General features: G+C 36.8%; 1 protein-coding gene across 1 annotated transcript in view; it reads left to right on the top strand.

The window, feature by feature from the left end:
• LOC141325730 (uncharacterized) overlaps nt 1-23,977 on the top strand; it is a 430,496-nt gene extending 406,519 nt beyond the window's left edge. Inside the window, exon 4 of the mRNA XM_073834474.1 lies at nt 22,712-23,977. Within this exon, the coding sequence (XP_073690575.1) occupies nt 22,712-23,662 (951 nt within the window). The 3' untranslated portion in view covers nt 23,663-23,977. The remainder of the gene's footprint in view (nt 1-22,711) is intronic.
• The last annotated feature ends 2,835 nt before the right edge of the window (nt 23,978-26,812 follow it).

Below are 26,812 nucleotides of genomic sequence, written 5' to 3'. Positions count from 1 at the left end.
CAATACATCTACAAAATTGTCAAGATGAATAATTTTATTAGTTTCAGATGTAAATTTAGATTATTGAATTTTTCATTACCAGTTATTCAGAGCTCCGAGGTGAAATTTAACTGAAAATGCATTTCTATTTCATCCACATCATTTTATTTTAATCCACAATATTCTACTGACTCCCATGGGCTCCAAATACAGTGGTGTCCAAAATTATTAGAACACTAGTGTTTTTACCAGCTAAAAATGATTTTAATTCAGTCATGTCTATCTTTTGCTGTAGTGTTTCAATGGGTAATTTATTTTATATTTCTAAACATTAATTTTGCCATTAAATGTAATAATCCAGTAAAATTTTTGTTTGACAACAGCCAGTGCTCCAGAGATCTGATCTTATCATCATCCATTCTGCACAGAATGGCATGAAGAAACAGAACAAACTGAGACAGATTAAATCTAGAAGAACAGTGGCAACGTCTCCAAGATGCTTCAAGAGACCCACCTGAAAAACTATCCGCAAGTGCACCAAGTGCAAAAGCTGCTTTAAACACAAGATGATGGTCACACCAAATGTTGATTTAATTTAGTTAAAAGAAGTTAATTGATAAAGAAAACATTTATGACATTTTTATCAACATTCTCATTTTACAGAATTTGTACACAAGTGCTTAAAACTTTTAACAGTATTGCTTTGCTGGTAGGTTTCTTTAAGCATCTTGGAGATGTTGCCACAGTTCTTCTGGATTTAAATGACGAGATTAGACCTCTGTGTGAAGCGCTGTTTGTTTTCATACTTATTGTGTCACTGATTATTATAATTAATGGCGAAATGAACGCTTGGAAATGTAAACTGATATTTCATACTGACACACTATAGCAAATGAAATAAGTTTAAACCATTAGTTAAGGTAGTTTAAATACTAGTGTTCTAATAATTTTGGGCACCACTGTAGCTCTGATAATTAATGTAGTGTGAGAATAAGTAAAACCAAAACATACAACAAAAGGTCCATGACTCTGCACCAGAAGTGACAGACACACCAGATGAAGAGCAGTCCTCCTCCAAATGGCCAGGAATCAGCTGAATCAGCTGGGGGTAAAAAACAAAACAAAAACAAATTTAAAACAAAAACTGAAGAAAAATACTACGAACTTTCCTTTAAAAATAAATTTATGTTAGTGTGTCTTAATGTAGAATGAATACTTACTTCCTCTGAAGATTAGAAGATTTTCATTCCCAAAACTTCTGGATCATAAGGGGAAACACACACACAAGCAATCAATTAAATTAAAATTAATTTGTTTGACGTTATCTACTTACTGACAGACATGGGCTTGCGAAAATGTACTCACCGGCTCCATACCAAATCTGCACAGCTGATCCAAAATCCTGGTTTACATAGTATTCTTCTCCATGGAGTCCAATGATCATGCTTTCAGGTCCTCTCTCTGTCAGATGAGTTCACATAACAGTGTTCTCAGGTTACTCATTTTGAAGTTCTGTCACATTTTATGAGTTTGATCTTAAAACTAGCATGGGTGCACGATATGACCATATTTCACAATAGTAATATATCACAGTATAGTTATTTATAATATTGTATTTCATTCAACATACGATCAAAGTAGTTACAAACTATAGGCACGTTAAGTACATTTAATGATTTTCTCTTTAGTATTTTGTTGTTTGATTATAATTAAGACCGACTGGTAACGTTAGGCTTAATTATACTGCTGTAACTTTAAGAACAAAATGCACCGATCCAGTAACTGACACCTAACCTGGTTTGTTAATCTTGAATCAAAACATTAGTGACTGTATTTAGGTCAATTACATCTTAAGTAAACTGTCTGTATTTGACTATTCAAGTGAGCTGCAGATTTCTTTCACTACATATATTCGGCAAGACATAAATGCGCCTAGCCGCAGCTAACAGTATTAGTTAATACTAACAAAACACTGTAACACACACTGGTAGGATACTAAGATATGTAATCGCGATTAGTATATCACTTCAGTACCTTAATGTAACTAGCGTAACAGTCTATAGAACTTTATATAATAGTAAAAGGTACTTACCTTTTGCAGTTTGCATGATCTTTAGCTGCTGGTAAAAGTCCATATTCGCGTTTGTTTGTTCTCAATCTTCATCCCACAACCAAAACTCGCTCAAAATATGAATTAAACAGTCAGACGTAAAATAATCCACGTGAATGCCGTTGCTAGAGAAATGACCGAAACAGACTGCAACAGAAGCCGATCAGCATATTCAAATTTAACCGGGAAACGGCTCCCTACTAGTCATTGGCCAGAATAATCAAAGGCAGCGATAATCAAACGCTCATTGGCTGTCGCCAGTACCGTCATAGATTGCAATTTGCCGTGTTTCACTTTCAGCCGGTAATGCGTGATTTAAATAAGAAAGCGCGTCATTAGCTTTTTCAGCATTTAACAACTTGAATTATGCACTGCTTCCCACACTAAATTATCATCCTACTGTATATTCCACCAGAGAGGACTGCAAACGTATTGTCATTTGGACTACTGTGGTATTGCTTTTTGACACGACTAATGCAAATAAATTATACACTCACTCTTTATTGGTTAATTTTTTCTTTATAAAAATAAAAAAAATGTAATGCAATACATTTTTATTGCATGGTTACATGATTTGTGGATTTTAAGACTGATTTTCTATTTTATACATATTCTACTTTTTTAGAATTACAGAGTTTTAATGTAAAATACACCTAAATAAAAACTAATAAGATTTACTTTCAAATTACACCGTGTTCCAAATTATTATGCAAATGATATCTTTCTCCGATTTTCATAATTAGTCAATGCAAATGACAGTCAGTATAATTTTTTAAGTTATCAACCATAGGGTATAATTTGAATTTTATTGAACAAACCTCCTAATGATAACAGTATTTATTTCAAAAATAAAAAAAACTGAAAATGCACTGTTCCAAATTATTATTCACAACAGAGTTAAAACATTTTATAGGTTGTAAAGAACTGAAAATTGGCATTTTCTGAATTTGCAGCATTAGGTGGTCATATTTACTGAAATCAAAAGCTATTTCAATCAAAAACAAGTTACAACTTAACATAGGACCCCTTCTTTGATATCACTATCACAATTCTTGCATCCATTGAACTTGTGAGTTTTTGGAGAGTTTCTGATGGAATATGTTTGCAGGATGTCAGAATAGCCTCCCAGAGCTGCTGTTTTGATGTGAACTGCTTCCCAACCTAATAGATATTTTGCTTGAGGATGCTCCAAAGGTTCTCAATCTGGTTGAGGTCAGGGGAGGATGGTGGCCACACAATGAGTTTCTCATTTTCATACTTTGCCGAGGCCATTTTCACACCTTCAGGGACCCTAAAGTGGCCGAATAGTAGGTTTATGCTCAACTGCAAGCCTCTGAAGGATCCTATACACCTTGATGTTCGCGGGACTCCAGAGGCACCAGCAGCTTCAAATACCTGTTTTCTACTTTGTAATGGCATTTTAGCAGCTGCTCTCTTAATCTGATGAATTTGTCTGGCAGAAACCGTCCTCATTCTGCCTTTTCCTGAACAAACCAGTCTGTGCTCTGAATCAGCCACAAATCTGCACAGTACAATGATCACACTTAAGTTTTTGTGAAATATCTAATGTTTTCATAGCTTGTCCAAGGCATTGTACTATTTGACACTTTTCGGCAGCAGAGAGATCTTTTTTCTTTCCCATATTGCTTGAAACCTGTGGCCTGCTTAATAATGTGGAACATCCTTTCATAAGTAATTTTCCTTTAATTGGGCTCATTTGGCAAACTATTTATCACAGGTGTCTGAGATTCGTTTCAGTGATCCAAAGAGCCATGACACAATACCATCCATGAGTTTAATTGAAAAACAATTTTTTTTTATGTTAATGGCACTTACATCCAATTTGCATAATAATTTGGAACACGGTGTACAAAAAGAACATTAAATTGTTAGTATAGACATAAACCTTAATGAGCTACATTATTTAATTACAGATTGTTTTTGTAATTTTATGTCAATGTGTAAGTAATTTAAGAAAATTAATGGAATAATACTTAAAATAATAGTTAAGTTGTTAATTTACAGATATTGTTTGTAATTTTACAAAGTTTTTAACAATTTAAAATAACACAAAAATACTGTAAAAGTAATTTTCCTGTATAAAAAAGAAAAAAAATGTAATTTGCCTTTAATGATATAGGACCTAAAATAACAGTCAAGTTGTTAGTTTACAGATATTGTTAGTAATTAGTGGTGGGCATAGATTTTTTTTTAATCTAGATTAATCTCACTGTAATTTTGAAATTAATCTAGATTAATCTAGATTAAAATGGCTAATTTGAATTCTGCTGAAGGCTATCCGAATATGTGTGCTACCCAAATAATGACTAAAAGGTAGTCTTTGAGAATGGGTTTCTCAAGCCAGGTGGCACATTAGACCAGGCACTCATCTCCTGTTTCCAAAATGCATCACAAACTGCTTGACAATTGCATTTACAACATAATTAACTATACAAACTTGTGTAACCAAGTACTTCTGCGCAAAAGGCTGCATGACGTGCGCGTTCCCCTTAAATACACAGACGCGTGCGGGCATGGATATCTGTGTGCATAGTCTTCGATTAAACTGCGTTGCTTTTAGAAGCGTCAATTCAGTTGTTGCATATAGTTTAATGTCTTTATTTCGGGATTATCAAAGTAAACTACAGAAAACTACTGTAAAAAAGTTAGTTATTTTCTGTAAAATTAGTAAATTAGTAAAACTGCAGTTCAAACCAAACTTAGCTTATAAATATGCCATTCAAGACGCATATATGCATTCCCAGATCAAACCCATGCCCACTTGGCCCATAAATATGTAATGCAGGACCCATATATGTATTCCCAGTTCAAACCCATGTCCACTTGGCCCATAAATATGTCATGCAAGACCCATATATGTATTCCCATATCAAACCCATGTCCACTTGGCCCATAAATATGTCATGCAGGACCCATATATGTATTCCCATATCAAACCCATGCCCACTTGGCCCATAAATATGTCATGCAGGACCCATATATGCGTTCCCAGATCAAACCCATGCCCACTTGGCCCATAAATATGCCATTCAAGACCCATATATGCATTCCCAGATCAAACCCATGCCCACTTGGCCCATAAATATGTCATGCAGGACCCATATATGTATTCCCAGATCAAACCCATGCCCACTTGGCCCATAAATATGTCATGCAGGACCCATATTTGTGTTCCCAGTTCAAACCCATGCCCACTTGGCCTATAAAAATTCTATGCAGGACCCATATGTGCATTCCCAGTTCAAACCCATGCCCACTTGGCCCATAAATATGCCATGCAGGACCCATATATGCATTCCCAGATCAAACCCATGCCCACTTGGCCCATAAATATGCCATGCAGGACCCATATATGCATTCCCAGTTCAAACCCATGCCCACTTGGCCCATAAATATGTCATGCAGGACCCATATATGAGTTCCCAGATCAAACCCATGCCCACTTGGCCCATAAATATGCCATTCAAGACCCATATGTGACCCTGGACCACAAAACCAGTCTTAAGTCGCTGGGGAATATTTGTAGCAATAGCCAAAAAAAAACATTGTATGGGTCAAAATTATTTATTTTTCTTTTATGCCAAAAATCATTAGGAAATTAAGTAAAGATCATGTTACATTAAGATTTTTTGTAAAATTCCTACTGTAAACCTATCAAAATGTAATTTTTGATTAGTAATATGCATTGTTAAGAACTTAATTTGGACAACTTTAAAGGTGATTTTCTCAGTATTTTGATTTTTTTGCACCCTCAGATTCCAGATTTTCAAATAGTTGTATCTTGGCCAAATATTGTCCTATCCTAGCAAACTATACATCAATAGAAAGCTTATTTATTGAGCTTTCATATGATGTATATATCTCAGTTTTGTAAAATTTAACCTTATGACTGGTTTTGTGGTCCAGAGTCACATATATGCATTCCCAGATCAAACCCATGCCCACTTGGTCCATAAATATGTCATGCAGGACCCATATATGTATTCCCAGATCAAACCCATGCCCACTTGGCCCATAAATATGTCATGAAGGACCCATATTTGTGTTCCCAGTTCAAACCCATGCCCACTTGGCCTATAAAAATTCTATGCAGGACCCATATGTGCATTTCCAGTTCAAACCCATGCCCACTTGGCCCATAAATATGCCCTGTAGGACCCATATATGCATTCCCAGTTCAAACCCATGCCCACTTGGCCCATAAATATGTCATGCAGGACCCATATATGAGTTCCCAGATCAAACCCATGCCCACTTGGCCCATAAATATGCCATTCAAGACCCATATGTGACCCTGGACCACAAAACCAGTCTTAAGTCGCTGGGGAATATTTGTAGCAATAGCCAAAAAAAAACATTGTATGGGTCAAAATTATTTATTTTTCTTTTATGCCAAAAATCATTAGGAAATTAAGTAAAGATCATGTTACATTAAGATTTTTTGTAAAATTCCTACTGTAAACCTATCAAAATGTAATTTTTGATTAGTAATATGCATTGTTAAGAACTTAATTTGGACAACTTTAAAGGTGATTTTCTCAGTATTTTGATTTTTTTGCACCCTCAGATTCCAGATTTTCAAATAGTTGTATCTTGGCCAAATATTGTCCTATCCTAGCAAACTATACATCAATAGAAAGCTTATTTATTGAGCTTTCATATGATGTATATATCTCAGTTTTGTAAAATTTAACCTTATGACTGGTTTTGTGGTCCAGAGTCACATATATGCATTCCCAGATCAAACCCATGCCCACTTGGTCCATAAATATGTCATGCAGGACCCATATATGTATTCCCAGATCAAACCCATGCCCACTTGGCCCATAAATATGTCATGAAGGACCCATATTTGTGTTCCCAGTTCAAACCCATGCCCACTTGGCCTATAAAAATTCTATGCAGGACCCATATGTGCATTCCCAGTTCAAACCCATGCCCACTTGGCCCATAAATATTCCATGTAGGACCCATATATGCATTCCCAGTTCAAACCCATGCCCACTTGGCCCATAAATATGCCATGCAGGACCCATATATGCATTCCCAGTTCAGACCCATGCCCACTTGGCCCATAAATATGTCATGCAGGACCCATATTTGTGTTCCCATTTTAAACCCATGCCCACTTGGCCTATAAAAATTCTATGCAGGACCCATATGTGCATTCCCAGTTCAAACCCATGCCCACTTGGCCCATAAATATGCCATCCAAGACCCATATATGCGTTCCCAGATCAAACCCATGCCCACTTGGCCCATAAATATGTCATGCAGGACCCATATATGTATTCCAAGATCAAACCCATGCCCACTTGGCCCATAAATATGTCATGCAGGACCCATATTTGTGTTCCCAGTTCAAACCCATGCCCACTTGGCCTATAAAAATTCTATGCAGGACCCATATGTGCATTCCCAGTTCAAACCCATGCCCACTTGGCCCATAAATATGCCATGCAGGACCCATATATGCATTCCCAGTTCAAACCCATGCCCACTTGACCCATAAATATGTCATGCAGGACCCATATATGTATTCCCAGATCAAACCCATGCCCACTTGGCCCATAAATATGTCATGCAGGACCCATATTTGTGTTCCCAGTTCAAACCCATGCCCACTTGGCCTATAAAAATTCTATGCAGGACCCATATGTGCATTCCCAGTTCAAACCCATGCCCACTTGGCCCATAAATATGCCATGCAGGACCCATATATGTATTCCCAGATCAAACCCATGCCCACTTGGCCCATAAATATGTCATGCAGGACCCATATTTGTGTTCCCAGTTCAAACCCATGCCCACTTGGCCCATAAATATGCCATGCAGGACCCATATATGCATTCCCAGTTCAAACCCATGCCCACTTGGCCCATAAATATGCCATGCAGGACCCATATATGCATTCCCAGATAAAACCCATGCCCACTTGGCCCATAAATATGTCATGCAAGACCCATATATGTGTTCCCAGATCAAACCCATGCCCACTTGGCCCATGCCTGTCCCTTATGTGACCCATGTAATCAGCTCATATGGGCTTCCTATGTGGGACTCATACTACAAAACCTACATGGGACCCGCTGATTTCACCCAGCCAAAGCCCATGCCCACACAGTTCCCATGGAACCCGTAGTTAACCCAGCTGGGCCCCACAAGTCATTGCTGGCTGGGAAATGTATCCGGATTAATGTAAACGTAGCCTATGAATCTTTATTTTTGCACACGGAGGTAAGATGGCTCTCCAGAGGGAAAGTATTGCAGCGGATATTTTCATTGCGTGACGAACTGAGGATTTTTCTGCTTGACTGTGGATCTTCTTTTGCAAGCTTTTTTACTGACGCTAAGTGGCTCACAGACATTGCACACCTGTCTGACATTATTGATAGATTTAATACCCTTAATTTGTCTCTTCAGGGCCCGAATTCCAACCTGCTAACAATGTCCGATAAAATTGTGGGGTTTGTGAAGAAACTAGAGCGATGGAGAGGGCAGGTTGATGGGGGAATTTTAGACATATTCCCGACACTGGATGAATTTCTCACTGAAAATGAGCTGAAAAAACTGAAAAAAATCACTCTCCATCTGCAAGCCCTGTCTTCACATTTCATTAAGTATTTTCCTGAGCAGCATAGTTGGAACCAGTACGACTGGGTTCATAACCCCTTCATCGAAAGCACACCGAGTCTGTCATCAAATCAGCAGGATGCCCTTCTGGACCTTTCAAGTGACCGTACTTTGAAGACACTGTTCGACTCAACCACACTGTCAGAATTCTTGCTGGCAGCGGAGACGGAATACGCTGAACTTGCAAGACTTGCAATTGATGTACTTTTGCCTTTTGCCTCAACTTGGCTTTGCAAAGCAGCATTTTCTGTGTTTACTTACATCAAAACGCAAGTATCGCTCACGCTTATTGACAGTGGAGGATGATTTACGGTTAGCCATATCGGGAATCCAACCACGGATTGGCATGTTGTGCTCTCAGAAACAGGCTCAGCCATCACATTGAAACAGGTAAAATGGTTATACATTTATTTTGTAAATGCAATTAATGCTACGAACTCGATACGCAGCAAATAAAATGTGAATGATGTTTGCATATGCATTACTTTCGGCTCGCGGGAGGGCCAATGAAATTAGACAAACTTGGGGGGGCGTATATCCTAAAAGGTTAAAAACCCCTGCTCTAGGGGATCAAATGCAAAAAATAAAAGAGACAAACTCCCTGCTCAACCGTCAGATGAAAAAGTCGTCACACAATAATTCTTTCTTAGGTTTTATTACGATGCAATGATGTTAGCCAATCATAAAAATGGGAGTCCCAACCACGTTCCTGGAGCCCCCCAACAACACTGCAATCACACGGTATGTTTCTGAATCTAATAGTTTCTTAAAACAATCACTCTGTACAGTCTGTCAACATTTGTTCTTCAAGCCATTAAGTGCTACAAATCTACTTTAAAGACACAATGAACAGCAGCATGATTTGCTGAAGCAGCACACTCTGTGGACATTTAATCATACGTATGCTGCTGGTGTGGATCCAGTCATACAGATTGTATGCGGATTCATTTAGATGTAACCAGGCTGTTTTAGTTGCTTACCAAATACTTTAAATGAACAACTGTAGGCAGCATGCAGTATCCAAATATGACTACTCACATTTCAAGGTTTGCTTTTGTGCAAAATACAGGGTTATTACACCTTTTCCAAAGTAAAATTCAAGCACTTTCAAGGTGCATTTTCAAGATTTTCCAGCACTGTGGTAATCTTAATTTTAAATCATGTTATTGTGCTATTAAATGTCTGGATTGCATATAACATTGACTAATATAAATAGCCAACATACAGTATACAAATTATATAACTTTAAATATTTAATTAATATAATTTACTGAGTACCTGCAGTATTTTAAAAATAAAATGTAAAGGCTTTTTAAGACCTGCACAAATAATAGTAGTACTATATGAGTGGAGTAGGCAATGTCTGTGGTAACTTATTAATGACTGGTATAAAATGACTGTAAAGAAATATAACACTAACCTAAAATTCTAAAACTTTCTAAAACTTGAAAGTTTTTCACAAATACATTTACATTTGAGCTTAAAAGTATTAAAAAGGTAGTCAAAAAGAAACTATAAAATTAATAATGAAACTTAACTAGCCCAAATAAACATAGAAAATCAGATAGGAGTCTAAATGTCAATCAAAAATATTTTTAATTCACAAATATCAAGGAATTATTTTTTTTCCCACTATTTACAGTGCATCTGCAGAATTTTTAAATATCAATGTAAGACAATTTATGACCCTTTTTAAGAGCTGCACAAGTAAAATGAGCAGTATGAGTGGGGTTGGACAATGTACGGTAACATATTAAGCCATAAAATTACGAGATTTATAATTCAGATTTTCACAAAACAAAACATCTAACAATGGCATTTCAGCCTTTATAACTTTAAAATGGATAAATCAAGTATAATTTATTACTTTTTTTAAAACATAAATATTACTGTCTTAATTGTTTAGATTTTTAGCATTAACTTCTTTCACATTTACAACTCTTATGTGTTTGCTGCATAAAAACATGGGTCGATATTTGTAATAATCTGACTAAAAACTGCTGAAAATTCGCAGATTCATTCTCTGCCACGAGGGGGCACTTTAGGAGCACTGAAACATTATGGTTTCTCTAGTAACGGCTGTACACTGTTTTATCAGACATGACATGAAAATGCCAACGACACGTTTGTGAGGACAGTCGGTTCCTCTGTACTTTGAAACCTGCAGCGCGCATAGTTATTCAATGACATTGCCTTTTGAAGTTTAATCCAGCCCTATCGCGATTCTTGTCTTTCCATCCTGTAAGACCTGTAACTGTAAGACCTCTTAAACTTATAATTAAGCCTTTTCTTATACTATTTAATATATTTAAAACTTTTTATGACCTTAAATTTGATACAACTAAATGGAGGAGTGTTTAAGGACCCGAAAGAGCCCTCTACTCTAAAATAGTCATAAACATTTTGGTTAGCCCGACTGGAAAACACAATAGCCCGGGCACGTCGGGCTGGCAATTTTGCGAGCCCCAAATTCTCGTTTTAAACATAATTCGTATTTGTCGTTTTCAAGCCATCACGGACTGATGCGACAACCTCCCGGCATGCGCGCATCAAGATAGAGCGGCGGATCACACTACAGCCACACTTGCAGATTCTAGCGGAGCTGATTGTTTGGGGGTTTTTTTCTTTTCTTTTCTTTTACATATTATAAGCCTAGCAAAAAATAACTATTTAGTATGAAAGCAAATTAATATGAAACCGATGCAACTGCATATTCAAGCACTTCATCCAAAATCCAAGCGTTTTTCAAACCTTGAAAACACTACATTAAAATTCAAGCATTTTCAAGGAATTCAAGTACTCGTATGAACCCTGAAAATAACAAAATGAGTAATTTTTTACTTTTGCATAATTAGCCAAAGTGCTTGAAATAAATGGTTTTAATATTAGAAGCAAATAATGGGTTTATACATATATACACAACATTGGCTATGTTTCCATCCAAAGATGCGAATTAAATTTATGCGCAAAACTGGAACATCGCATAAAACATTTGCGCATAAAGCACGGTTTCCATCCAACGAGAAAAAGAAAACAAAATCGTTACTTTCTGATAAACTTGCAGTAAATATCACCAAAAAAAAAAAAAAAAAACTAGGAAAAGTCATGAAAATAATAATTTTCATAACTTTCAGATTTCCCCAGCGGTTAATTGACGTGTGAGAACACGGGCAGTACCGGTATCACAAAGGGAAAAGGTTGAGGGATAGTTTTCTCTCGTTTCCTCGCTTTTAAAAGCTTGTAAATGTCCGTAAGCTTATTTTTACTTTAGACTTAGCGGCAATTCAGCGTCAATTGATTGAATGGACAACAACAAAACAGTACGACAAACTCAGTCTATTTTAAACATATAATTATTAATTTATTAACAAAAATAACTGTTAAATAACTTTCACAAAGTTTAAGCCTGCTGAAAATCAGCAAACAGGGTGAAAACAAATAAATAAGAAACAAATGTTCTTCCAGTGAGCTTCCAAATTTACCTTAGATAAACGAAAACGGTCAACAGGCCTTTTTAAAATCCAAAATACTTTTAAAACAGGCGGCTTACCTCACTCCTCATGTGATGAATGAAATCGCACTCATGCCGTGGATTCGACTGTTGTTAGACACACTGCCTTGAGCAGCCCCGTTCAGTTTTTAACTGCACTGTTTGTTCTCTAACTGAACTAAATGATTTTTATTACTATAAAATTATCAAAACGTTGGCAGGGCCGGTGCCGTGGTGGGCAAGTGACGAAACCGCTGAAGGAAACATTTCAGAACGACCGAAACAACATTTCTCATGCTGTGCAACAAGATGGGTCCGCTGGTTAGTCAAGTTATCCCATCCCGTCGTGCCAAGTCACATGACTTTTTTAATGCGCATGGAGGAATTTATTTGATAAAAGTATTTCCATAGTAGTTTATGCGCATTTTCACTAATCGCATAAAAAATGTATCCTACTTAGTTGTGCACATACGTTTTTTATGCGCCTTTTTAAAATTTATGCGCATCTTTGCGTTTCCATTCAGAGATTTTTTTATGCGATATTCCAAAATGTGTAATAAAAATAGGTGGATGGAAACATAGCTATTGTTTAGGTTAATTCCATTTTATGTTACTGTTACAATCTTAATGCATGATGTCATAACAAATGCACACTGTGAAAGCAAGATATTCATTGTTAGTATTTGTCATGTGATCTCAACACTTCTGTTGAATGTCTCCACATTTCTACACTCCTGTGACATTATTAATAAATACAATTCATTTCAGCTTTGAGAATAAAAACCAACCTGTTTGTGTCTCAGTATCTTCATGTTTGACTCTAAACGCTTCTTCAATCTTCATGTTTTCACTCTCCTCTTTAATAAATGCCATCTTTGTTTGTCTCTCAGTATCTTCATGTTTGACTGGAAACACTTCTTCAATCTTCATGTCTTCACTCTCCTCTTTAATAAACGCCATCTTTGTTTGTTCCTCAGTATCTTCATCTTTCAATGTTTCTTCAATCTTCATGTCTTCACTCTCCTCTTTAATAAACGCCATCTTTGTTTGTTCCTCAGTGCCACATGGATCTCTGTTGATCCTCCAGGAGTTTTTCTGTGTTTGAACCATGCCCAGCTCCACGGGGGGGCCAGGCCCACCCAATCAGAAGCCTGGCCCACCCAAGCCCCACACTATATACAGTAGCCTAACAGCCAATCACAAAATTGGTACGATATTCAGTTCAGCTCCATATTTTTTTCTCACGGCCCGCACCCTTTATAATTTTCGCACGTTCAATATGCAGGCTATTGAAATCGCTTTTAAATGAGCGCTCGCGCTGTTTACTTTTACTTTCGATTTTGCGATAACGCACACTCTGTGTAAAGGGAGCAGCGCATCTTATAATATATATTTGTCAGTGAACACAAGATTGAGCAGCAAATCCTCTAGCATGGTCTTTTTTTAGTCATCTTTCCTTACTTTCGACCTGTGATCAGTCAAATTTAAAGGTCATTGCACACTGAGTCCGATTTTTGTATGCATTTTTTCTCATATTCGCCATCCTTTCCTATGAAAATGCTTATTATGGATGCAAAATGCAGAAAATCGAAACTGATCTGATTTTTTTTTTATGACGGACGAAATTTTCTGAGGCAGTGTGTGAACTCGACTAACATGAGGTCGTATTTATTTTTTAACGTGCAAAAATTCCATACTCATGTGTGCAATGACATTAACTCCAGCAGCTCGTGTTGGATGCAGGGTTGCCAAGTCCGCGTTTATTCCCCATGGAATTTGTCTATACTTTAAAGTTTAAACTGTTGCCATGGGTTGATTTCCCCCAGTGGTTTAAAGGTTTGAAATATTGCAGTTTTAGAAATAATTTAGAAATAATTCAGTTTAGAATTGTAGCTTACATTTTCCAACTGCAGTAAATTATTTTTATTTCTATAAAAATGCAAAATGACAATGAAAGTGCTGCAGCGGTGGTCAATTAATGTAATCAGCATAGAACCAAACACAGTGTAATACCAACTACCCCAAATGGAAAAAATGTGCACTTCTGTAATGCACTTAATACTTGCTCTGTTTTCAAACACAAATTTTATACTTACAGTTTTTCTCAATTGCTAAAACACTAAACCCTAATGTCTGAACCAAATGCTCAGTTGCCTGAACCCATTGATTGAATCAATAACTCTTTTGTCAAAACCATAAGCACTTTTCACCTGTTTAGACACAACTTGCCAACACATTTTCATTGTGATGCACCCGTGCTGCATAATGGTGAGCACAGGTGACAAAAGTCAAACACAATTAAAGCACAGGTGTCACCACTTGAACACAACAACTCAAAACTGATCACACTTGTGGCTAATGATGTGAGGGAACATATACAGTAAGCCAGTTCAGAGAGCACTGGTTTGTGAGGCCTGAGAAGAAGAGTTTGTGTGAGAGGTGGTCAGCGAAGACAAAGAACAGTAATATCTGATGAAATCCAAACATCAGTAGATTCACTGTGTCCACCATAATCCGAAGATTTAGAGAAGAGAACAGGTAATTAACATTTTTTGACATTATAGTCAAATAATTATTTTCTCACATTCACTTGCATTGACGATTTTTCAATCTAGAGGTCCAGTGGGGTTTTATGGATGGGCGGGACTTACCAGCTCTATAGTATGTCATACAGTAATTGCTGTCAACATTTACATACTGTACTATAATGTCAAAAAATGGTAATTACCTGTTCTCTTCTCTAAATCTTCGGATTATGGTGGACACAGTGAATCTACTGGTGTTTGGTTGTACCCTTTGTCCAGCCTCCCTCATGCTCATACCATGGACAAGAACATGGTCAATCACAGTAGCTCTGATTTCATCAGATATTACTGTTCTTTGTCTTCGCTGACCACCTCGACCACCTCAACCTCCTCTCACACGAACTCTTCCCATCTATGTTGTTGCCTGGCCAGACAAAATGTGGCCTGTGATGTGGATGAAGTCCTGTGGCCTGACCCAGTACGGAGACATGATGCTGTGGCTGAGTAATGCACTTATTTGTATATTTTTGTACTTTATTTTTACATGGGCTTACTGTTCACAAGTGGCAAACGCATAGGATTTCTGTTTGTTTTTACAAGTGCTACGTGTAAATGCACAAGATTCCTGTTTTGTCTTTTTGTACAAGTGCTAAATGCACAGGTTTTCTTTGTTTTGCAACATGCATTTAGCCTACAGTGAACAATAAACATTTATTTCTCCAGCTTCATGTCCTGAGCATTGTGTTTTCTATTTTTCTACGTAGTGTTTAGTGACTGTTCAGTAGTGTTTTTAATTTTGATTGACTCGGGGCACGACTTGACAACATAGTTCAGTTTTGAGCACAGATTGAACTGTTTTGAGGTGAAAGTTTGGTTTTGCAAGAAGAGTCTGAGATTTTGTGAATATAGCTTGAAAATTGGGTTTTGTGTTCACAGTTTAGAGAAAAGGAGAGCAGCTTTCAAGAAATGTGTCTTAGCAATCGAGAAAAACTGTAATATACTAAAAATTATTTAGTAGTACTTAAGATGGGACATAGGAACATCTATAGTGTATTAAATTTTGCTATTTCGAGACACTAATGTGCTTATTGAACAAAAATGTGTTTTTATCCCTCTATTAAAATAATGTATGTAGTTATGTATTACCACTTGTAGTACCCCCCCATCATACCCCCATCATACCCCCGGCCCACCTTGAATATCCCTCGGCCCACCCTGCAGCTCATATCTGGAGCCGGGCCTGGTTTGAACACTTTTTCCTGTTTAAGATGACAATAATTAATATAAAAAAATCATGCAAACTAAATATCTGTGTGTGTCTCAATCAGATCCTAGTTCAGTAGTCAGTGCACTAGTAAGACATATAGACTTGATATACAGTAAATAAAAAATACACAGACGGTTCATATTTAGGCAGGCTATTTTTTATTTACATTGGATATTCAATTGTTTGTTCATATCTAATATATTACACTTTAATGAAATCATTCTCGGTTGTGATTCACTCGTTTGTGTTTGTTGTTGTTTGTAGTTCGCGTGCCGCTGAATCAAATCACTGAATCATTTCACAAATGATTTGATTCAAATGATTCGGATTCTCAGTTTCTCTCATCACTTCTTATCATCACACAATTGATTCATGATATAGGGAGCGAACTGAGACACACATTCTCTGTTACTAAAGGCTAACGCTTTATTTAACTAAGTATCTAAATCACTAAATAAAGCATTGCAACGTTACATTTAACAATACTGCATTTATTCTACATAGCTTGAAAAAAAAAACGCTTTAATTCATGTAACAGTTTGCATTATATAAAAACACAAAACAACAAACCTTTTTCAGATGAATCACAACAGATGAGGAGCGCTGCGCGTCTTAAAGACGTCACATCATCAGAGCAAAATAAAAGTCCCATTGGTGCACTTCTCTCTAGAATCACAAATACATCATAGAAATGTTAAATTTAAAAAGATTTTATGTACATTTCTATGATGCTTTTCCAAAGTTATTAACATTGTAAATCTAGGAATACTTTTGTCTATGTATTTTTTTTTCATTTAATGTACATTTAAAACGCTATACTTTCTGTTTTATACATTGCCATTAAATTCACATAAACTAGTTAATGCTGCTGTGTAACTGTTACAAAGGGATTGTGATGGCAAATTTGATCTATCACTCTTTATATTGTAATCAATCTCTTGCTATTTTGTTTGTTTTTGTATTTACATTTACATTTATTCATTTAGCAGACGCTTTTATCCAAAGAGACTCACAATTGGGTATTTATTCCTCTTTTGGAAAATCGTTGAAACACCGTCAAGGATTTTATTTTTATTTTGCTATTGGGGCAAATGAGGACACAAAAACATATTTGTGGCAGTTTCCATTTACCACTAAAGAAGTTTACAAAACTATGACTACTTAATTTTTAGAGAACCCCATACATGTAAAAAAGGATCTATATACAAAGTATATAGATCCTATCTATATACAAAGTCACATTATAAAAAAAGTTCATGTAAATTTCTGAATGAATTTTGGATAAAGAAAGACCGACAAGAGAGACGCATGAGTAAAAAGTAAAAAGTCATGTGGTATTCATCAAATTTATTTTCATATAAAAACAGCTGAAATTATATCATGTTTATTAGCAACACAGCATGTGAGTGTGATAACGTGATATCCGTCTTTGATCTCGTTTGAGATGCGCCTCGACTGAAATGTAGGTGAGAGCAGGCCGGCGGCTGAAATGAGGAAGTGAAATAAGCGCAGTCAAGACGGACAGTTCTGAGCTCTGGTTCATATTAGATCACCTGTAATAAATCAGCTGGATTATCTGGATTATTCTGTAAACAGCTCTGTTCTTGTGAAGGGCTGGTTATATCAGCGTTTCCCTATTCCAGTCGTCAGCCCACCGCATATTTTGTATCTGGAGTTGGGAAACGCTGGGTGTAATCTTCAGGTGTTTTGTAGAGAGACCAGTCTGTGGAGGCTGTTACTGGGAGATTGAGTGGAGTGGGATGTTTGGTGTGGAGATATCAGTGTCATATAAGAGCATCAGCAAGAAAGGAGAGGGTGGTGAATGTGTGTTTGGACGTAATGATCAATCCTGGAGTTTGTTCTGCTCTCCCTCTAGATGCTCATTTGTTCATAATAACAGACGGACTGAACTGTCTGTAGTGTCCAGCCATAGAATAGGAGTGTATGTGGATGAGAGTGAACTCTGTCCTTCTCCAGCGTCTCTGATACAATGAGCCCCATCCACACAGTCCACACCACATTCACTCAGACGCTCTATGCTGGGTTTATGCATTTATTGGATCTTCAGTGAAACTGTGTTGATGAATCAGAATAGATTCTACATATTGCTGTGTAATATCTCTGTATGTCTGCACTGCAGTAGTATATTTGCACTGTCTGTATTCTCTAACGCACTGGAAACTGTCGCTAAAACAAATTCCTTACTTGGCAATGAAGCTCTTTCTGATCTTCGAAAAAAAAAAGATTCTACTCACAATAGTTTGAGCTGCATAATAAATGTGTTAATGATTTGTTATGGCTTTATTTTAAGTTTTGTATATTGAAGATCTATTTTCTTTTCTAAGCTGACACTTACTATTACTTTTTAAGATAATATGTGAAATATGTTTTTGTCAAAATTCATTGATTGGATATGAAAGTGTTGGGTTTGTTAGAGGTGAGGAGGTAACAAAGAAATCTCAGTCATTTTCTACCGTTTCCATTTATTATTAGTTGCTAATTTCTGAATGATCAGCAGAAGATTGCCTAACACTGGCATTTTGAATGAATGCTGACATCTCTGCTTTTCAGATTGTCTCTGTTTCTGTTGTTTTTTGGTTGGGTTTTTGTAGTTAGAAAAGCACTCTTTTAAGCACACTTTTAATTGTAAGTATCAGTTTGATCAGTCAGTTTTTTTTTTTGACTGGTCTTGCTTCCTGATCAGATTCATCTCACATGCATCTTCTTGATCCCTCAGTTCATTTGGATACTTCTCATCTTCTATCAACAGTTCCTTTACTGATTTGTCAATCTGTAAAGTCTTGTTGAATAATTAATAGATGTATTAAATATCCACAATAAAGGTAAAATCTTTTAAAGTCTAGTTTATTCAACAAATCCATTACCTTTAAAAAAGTACTTAAGTAAAACGCAATAAGAGTAATGATACATTATAATATGATTATGATATTATAAATGACCATGTAAATTTCTCAGCTGTTTCAAGATACTCAATGCACTCCATTATATGCATATGACAGTTTCGCGGCAAGCAATATGGTGTTTTTCTAAGCATATATGCATATCTATATCTATATATATTTATTTATTTATTATTATTATTATTTTTACTTTTTCAGGTTTTGGAGTCATCTGGGGATGATGACGTAAGTTTATCAGTCATTACATTTTAAGATAAGAAAAGATTTCTAACATGAGTAGATAAATGGAACAATCAATAGATGGATGGATAGATTGACAGATTGATTTGTCCCTATGAGGAAATTTGGTTTGCTGAATGTTTTCCAGATGTTGTATATTAACAGTTTTTGAGTGTGCTCTGTGCTACAATTTAAGATTATCTCAAATTTTCCATTTATATTATATATGCATGTACATAAGGACATCAACAAGTAGAAATAAACCTCAAGAAAGGTGTACAATATGTGACCTTTAGCACTGTTTTATAAGCTCATACTCATACTTTATGAGCTTTTTTTGTTTGTTTGTTTTTTACATATTTATGTTTTTCTTTTTGCACTTTAATATATGGTTGACATTAAAGCTTTCTGCACCTAAACATTACAACTGTGACTTTTAGACAGAATCCTACACTCTCTCATGATTTCTTAATATTATCAGAACATCATTCAGCATGCATTAATGTACGAACTCTGAATTCCTCAAAATGATTCGTCAGGGACTTTTATTTTGGTCTGGTGATGTGACGTCATAAGGCTGAGCGCGCTCCCGCATCTGTTGTGATTCGGCTGAAGAAAGGTTTGTGTTTTTAAGCATTCAGTGCTTACAGTGAGACACAATGTGTAGGCAGTTTTGTAGTTTTTTAAAAGCGATATAGTGGTATATTTGTTGCTGAATTTAACATTGTAATACTTTAGGTAACATTTATCTCCCTATATCATGCATCAGTTTATCGTTATGAGAGAAACGGAGCTTTTCGAGTGAACTCCGAGTTCATGGAATCATTTGCGTCATAAAATGATTCAGTGATTCGAATCGTTCAAATCTCCTGCTGCTCGAAACAATGAAAATGTAAACAACTGCAAAAAATGTTTTCATGTAAGTGAAACATGTTAAATATAAATGAAGTACCAAATCAAAATCATGAATTCCTATATAAGAAATGTCTATAGTTTGTGTGTGTGTATCTTTATTAATATGTAGCTTTAATGTAGTTTTTTTCAGGAAGTTTAATTCTATTCGCTGACTCTTATTCCAGCGGAAGCTGATTGAGATAATCAAATCAATCAAATATTTAATTTGTATTTATTTTTCTTTCTGTTAATTATTCTGATGTTAAACAGGACAAAGCATCCAAACACATAGAAAACTCCTGCTTAAGCAACTGAGATCCACTTGACACACTATTATAAAGATGGAGTTTATTAAAGAGGAGAGTGAAGTCATGAAGATTGAAGAAACATTCAGAGTCAAACAAGAAGAAACTGAGGAACAAACAGGTTGGTTTTCATTCTCAAAGCTGAACTCACTCATTTGTCTTGATTAAAATGTCCAGCTCTTCAGAATTTTTTTTAAGAATATGATATGAGTGTCTTAAATAAAGCAATTTTATGACATAGAGCTTAAATGACAAGACAAATACAAATGCTGCCTTTTACTCAACCTGTGAAGATCTTACTTCATTTATTAACTTAATTTATTATTAGGAGAAATACTATGCAATTCCTAAACAACTTTTTTTTGGTGTAACATTAAACCAAATGTCTATTTCTGAATTGAAAGTTATACATTTCCGAGCCATGTGGGACATTTTTTATTGTGGATCGACTTGTTTTGGACTGATGGAGAGAAACACTCGGCAACTATGCGGCATGCCATTCAGTCTGTGCCATTGTAAATATTGGGAGTGCCAGGATTATTTTTAATATAACTCCGATTGCATTTGTCTGAAATTAGGAAGTCATATACACCTAAGATGCATGAAGGGTGAGAAATAATACCCTACGGTATTGTTGGGCCTATCGTCAGCCTGCTAATAATGATATTATCATTATTGTGCTAATGTATTTAATTATTTACATGTCTGAAACCAGCTCCAGCATAAGGCTAGTGAAGCTATCTACACTGTATGAACAATACAGTAGTCAACATTCAAAGTGGATTAAAACCTTTCATTTCATTCAAAAATTTCAATCATTTCATTTTCCCATAAATCTCTCTTATTTCAACCTTCGTTATTAAAAAAAAAAAAAAAACGTTAGTGTGTGAGGTCAGATGATGAGTGACGACGCGGGAAAAAAAGAAAAAAACAGACAGATGATGGACAGAGAAGGAAGGCACTCCAGCCAAAAAACCAAAAACGCTCATGAAAATACAGCGATCAATGGGACAAGAAATAAAATTTTTTTGAAGAAGAGCAGGGTGGGGGAGAGTCACGCGTTTTGTTTGACAACAGAACTGTTTGCGCTCTACTCTCATGTAAAATTAACCACTCTGGCTCAGCCCACAAATACACTCCTTCCAAAACAGTCTTAAAGAATGCAAAGTCTGCAACAAATGAGTACAATAAGTCACTAAAAGATTAAAGAAAAGTTATGTGAAATAAAGAAAAACTACAAAAAAGCAATATAAAATGTATGTGTGAATGTGAAAAGAATGTGGAATGATCGTGAAACAAGTGTCTCGTCACACCCCTATTCAAATCCAAAACATGCTTGTCACTTGTGTTACATCAACCGTGGCTCAGCCTGTGTTTGGACCCTCTGTCAATGGCGCGGCACCAACACGGCTACTGGAGCAGTTCGCGGACACTTTGGTCAAAGCTCACGTTAATATAAGGGGCCCTGCAGCTCACTGAAGCATTCCAGAAGCGGCTGTCCCTAATACGAATTTAATTTCTGTAGGTGGGATCTTACATCTGACATCTTAGTATCTGGAAAACAAATGCTGTAGTCCAAAGGAGCCGTTCGTTGTAGTTCCTGAAAGGAGATTTTTCAAAAAGTGAAAAAGCATAATAGGACCCCCTTAAAACAGGGGTTTTAAACTCCAGTACTGGAGGGCCACAACCCTGCAAAGTTTAGATGCAATCTTAATTAAACACACCTGATCCAAGTCCTTCAGGCTTAATTGAAAACTGCATAGTATGTGTGTTGGAGCAACACTGCAGTGTTGCGGGCCTCCAGGAAATGAGTTCAACACCCCTGGTTTAAAACCTGTTTTCAAAAGCTTGTGTTTTCAGACTCCAAAATCAGGTTGTCGTGGAAATGAACAGCCAAAACTCAGAGACAGGGATGGCTGCAGTCTGGAGCAATGGGCATGCCAAAAAGTAAATGGGTACAACAGCAACTACTCCTAACCACACCCACACATCCTGACAGACAGCTTTGTCCACCAATCATGAAGACATTTCTCTTCTACCCAACCTTTCAGCATGCCTGAACCTTTCATCATGTTCATTGCTCCTGAACTGAAGTTATTCCTACTTGGAGAACTCTTGAAAAATTTAGTTTTTAGTGAAAAATGTGTCCTATAAACATTCCCTTAATATATTGATATCTGTTGTCTTGTGCCATTAAACTAAACTGCTGTTTTAAACTTGTATTTGTTTGTTTTTCACCTTAGACCTAATGGCGCAGAAAGAGGAGGAAGTACTTAATGAGATTAAAGAGGGAGATCGATATGAGAATCTTCAGAGTTTCAGTGAACAAGGAAACCTTAAAGTCCACATGAGTATTCACACTGGAAAAAAACCTTTTACCTGCCAACAGTGTGGAAAAAGTTTCACTAGAAGAGGTCTTAAAGAGCACATGAGAATTCACACAGAAGAGTGTCCCTTTACCTGTCAACGATGTGGAAAAAGATTCATTCGTAAAAGAGATTTTGTAAGCCACATGAGCATTCACACTGGAAAAAAACCTTTCACCTGCCAACAGTGTGGAAAAAGTTTCACTCGTAATACAGGTCTTAAAGAGCACACGAGAATTCACACAGAAGAGTGTCCCTTTACCTGCAAACGATGTGGAAAAAGATTCACTCGTAAAAGATATTTTATAAGCCACATGAGCATTCACACTGGAAAAAAGCCTTTCACCTGCCAACACTGTGGAAAAAGTTTCACTCGTGAAAGAGGTCTTAAAGAGCACATGAGAATTCACACAGGAGAGTGTCCCTTTACCTGCCAACAATGTGGAAAAAGTTACACTTGTAAAAGAGATTTTGTAGGCCACATGAGCATTCACACTGGAAAAAAGCCTTTCACCTGCCAACAGTGTGGAAAAAGTTTCACTCGTAATGCAGGTCTTGAAGAGCACATGAGAATTCACACAGGAGAGTGTCCCTTTATCTGCCAACGATGTGGAAAAAGTTTCAGTCGTAAAACAGCTCTTGAATGGCACGTGGGAATTCACACTGGGGAGAAGCCCTTTTCCTGCCAACAGTGTAGAAAAAGCTTCACTTGTAAAGTATATCTTAAAAGGCACATGAGAATTCACACTGGAGAAAAGCCCCACACCTGCAGCCAGTGTGGAAAATGTTTCTGTCAGTCTGGAAACCTTGTAGTCCACATGAGAACTCATATTGGAGAAAATCCCTTCATCTGTCATCAATGTGGAAGAAGTTTCAATCATAGAGTAAGCCTTAACAGGCACATGATGACTCACACTGAAGAGAGCCCATAAACCTGCCCTAATTGTGGTGAAAGTTTAAAAAAACATGGAAACCTAAAGTCCATATGAAAATTCACACTAGGGCCATGAATGATCCAGTTTGAAGGCTTTTCCATTGATTCGCTGTAGGAACACTAACTGCTCCCTGGTATTTTAGCCTAAATATGAAATGTGTATGGAATTGTATCATAATAATGTAGGCATGTCTTTCTGCAATAAAGGGGACCTTTCACTATTTGTCCATACTCCTCGATTTCAGACACTCTGAACCGAGACCAAACCAAGAGGTGGTCTTTCGGCTAAAGGTACGGTTCGCTAAAAAACACATTGTACATTGTAAACGCAAATTGTCCCAATGTGGTTTGGTCATCTGATGGCTCTGTACAAATCAGCTGTTCATAATGGCTGCTTCAAATTATTTGCTCACAATGTGCACTTAAAAGCTATGTGCTTTGCCAGTATAAACTTTTTAGGCTTTTTTTCCTTTTTTTTGAAAAGACAGTAGTCAGACATTAAGTGATGTTGAAGAGAGGGGATGGTTGGATCAGGAAACATCCCCATGCCGCGACTCGAACACAGGACACCCGAAGCACAAATGCATTGCATGTTGACAAGCTGCACACAAGGTTATCGCCACCGACTGCCAGTTTAAACTTTTTGATACAGGCTACGGCTTCTCAAGCATGTACATCCTATTGGGGGTACTAAACTACACTTAGTGTCAATTGTGTTAAAACTAGTGGTGGGCATAGATTAATTTTTTTAATCTAGATTAATCTAGATTAAATCTTTAAATGAATCTAGATTAATCTAGATTAAAATGGCTAATTTGAATTCTGCTGAAGGCATTCAGAATATGTGTGCTACCCAAATAATGACTAAAAGTAAGTCTTTGAGAACCGGTTTCTCAAGCCAGGTGGCGCGTTAGACCAGGTGCTCATCTCCTGCTTCCAAAAAATGCATTACAAACTGCTTGACAATTGCATTTACAACACAATTAACTATACAAACTTGTGTAACCAAGTACTTCTGCGCAAAAGGCTGTACGACGTGCACGTTCAAGTAAAAAACACAGGCGCGCGGTTATGGATAGCCTATCTGCGTGCATAGTCTTCCAATAAACTGCGTTGCTTTTAGAAGCGTCAATTCAGTTGTTGCATATAGTTAAATGTCTTTATTTCGGGATTATCAAAGTAAATTATAACTCAAATTTGAGATTTTACTGGGGCACAGCAGATTTTCACTGGGGCACGTGCCCCAGTAAAAAGGGTCTAGCAACGCACGCACCTGCCCTGAAGCGGCTTCTTAACTGCATCCATGTCTGCGCGTCTCATTTGTGGTCATTTCACAGAAGTTGAAGACTTGTTCTCGCCCCCTACAGTGCAATTCAACTACATATACGTCATCCGCGCTAAAATATCAAAGTGAAAGTCATCATATCTTACGTAGTTTAGACCCAGCTCCCAACCCAACTTTAAGAATAGATTAACGGCGATATTTTTTTTATCGCGCGATATGAGTCTGACGTTAACGCAGCACTTTAACGCCGATAACGGCCCACCACTAGTTAAAACTGTCAAAAAATGCACAGTTCACATAAACACAATTGTCTCAATCTTCCCATAATCTCTCCCAAACTTCAGGAACTATTATTATTATTATAGAGATAGGTGATGTGAATTATTCAGGCCCACCCACTCTTTTTGAGGCTTACCTGTAATTTCTGCCTCCACCATTGGTCTATAGCTGTTTACTCTTATAATAACCCACTGCTGAAATCCATCTGCATTTTGGTGGGTTGGCTTTAATGGGTTGGGAAATAGTGCTTTCCCATATTAAGATCAGGATTCAAATGTATTATGCCACCCAACAATAAAACAATGAATTACATTTTCAAATTGTTTCTTTACTGCATTCATTTCACTGCAGCCGCCTACTCTTGCCTAAATTTCAGACGAGGCTAGTCGCATCTCAGATGATCCTATTATTTATTCTCTCATGTTGTCCCAAACCTGTATTAATTTCTTAAAACAAACTCCACCCACCAACATTTAATTGCAGCTGTCATCACTACAAAAGTCGATTGTCGAATGTTAGTTCCAGTGATGTAGATGTTGAAGCATATACCATAGTATTTTAGGGTGCTTTCAAACCTGGCATTTTGTTTTGGAACCTGGTGCTTTTCCCCCCTTAGCTTGGTTCGTTTGGGCACATGTGAATATGGCAATTGTGCTCGGAACTTTGCCAAAATTATAGATCAGAGATCATCTGAACGAGGTGGTCTCAGCTCGATTGAAAAACTATATCACAATGCATAATGGGTAATTACAGTTCCAGGAAAAGCAGTAGCTTTGTTGTTTAGCCAATAGCTCTTATAATTAACCTGTGAAAGTCTGTGTGTGGGCACGTCTCTACTATTTAAAATCAAAGCGTGCCCTTTCATCTTATAATGCTGTCTTATAGCTCTCTTTGTAGTAGGTGCATTTTTTTTTATGTTTTCCCTACGAATCCTGGACTCCTGCTTAAAATTATAAATTAAAATGTTGACAGCTACAAAGAAATGCAACAAAAAACCTGCAAAGCTTTTGTTGTTCAATCCGGACAGATAACAGGTGAGCAGAATCCCTGAAAATAACCTGTGGAACTTTGACCAATGAGAGGACAGTTACTCTCTTGTGACTTGTATTAACACATTTGGTCTAATTAGAAACTTTGCTGTGTGAACTGCACCAGGAATAATATGCAACATTGTAATTATTTGAATCCCTGTTTCAGAACAGAGAAATCGATCTGCAGGTGTGAAAGCACTCTTAGATGTGATCAAGGTTTTTTTTGTCTCCCTTTTCAAATTTAATTTTTCTCCACTGATTGCCAGGTATTTTTACACCATTTGCAATAAGTAGTAATGTGGTAAAATGCAGATATTTTATGTTAGATTCAGTAAACACCTTATTGATTATGTATATTTTGTACAGGCAAGCAGAAGATCCCAGAATATAAACGCAACGTGCAAAGTTGTGCAAAGTCACATTAAATGGTTTCCTATAGAAAACCATTATAAGGAAATCACTAAACCATTAAGTGGATTGAGTTCATATTCTGACCTCATCTACTTGCCTATGTTAACTGCATAATTAATATAGAATTACTAAATTTGACATT

This window comes from Garra rufa, chromosome 2, assembly GCF_049309525.1.
Source record: "Garra rufa chromosome 2, GarRuf1.0, whole genome shotgun sequence".
NCBI lineage: Eukaryota > Metazoa > Chordata > Actinopteri > Cypriniformes > Cyprinidae > Garra > Garra rufa.
This window is presented reverse-complemented; position numbering and strand designations above follow the sequence as displayed.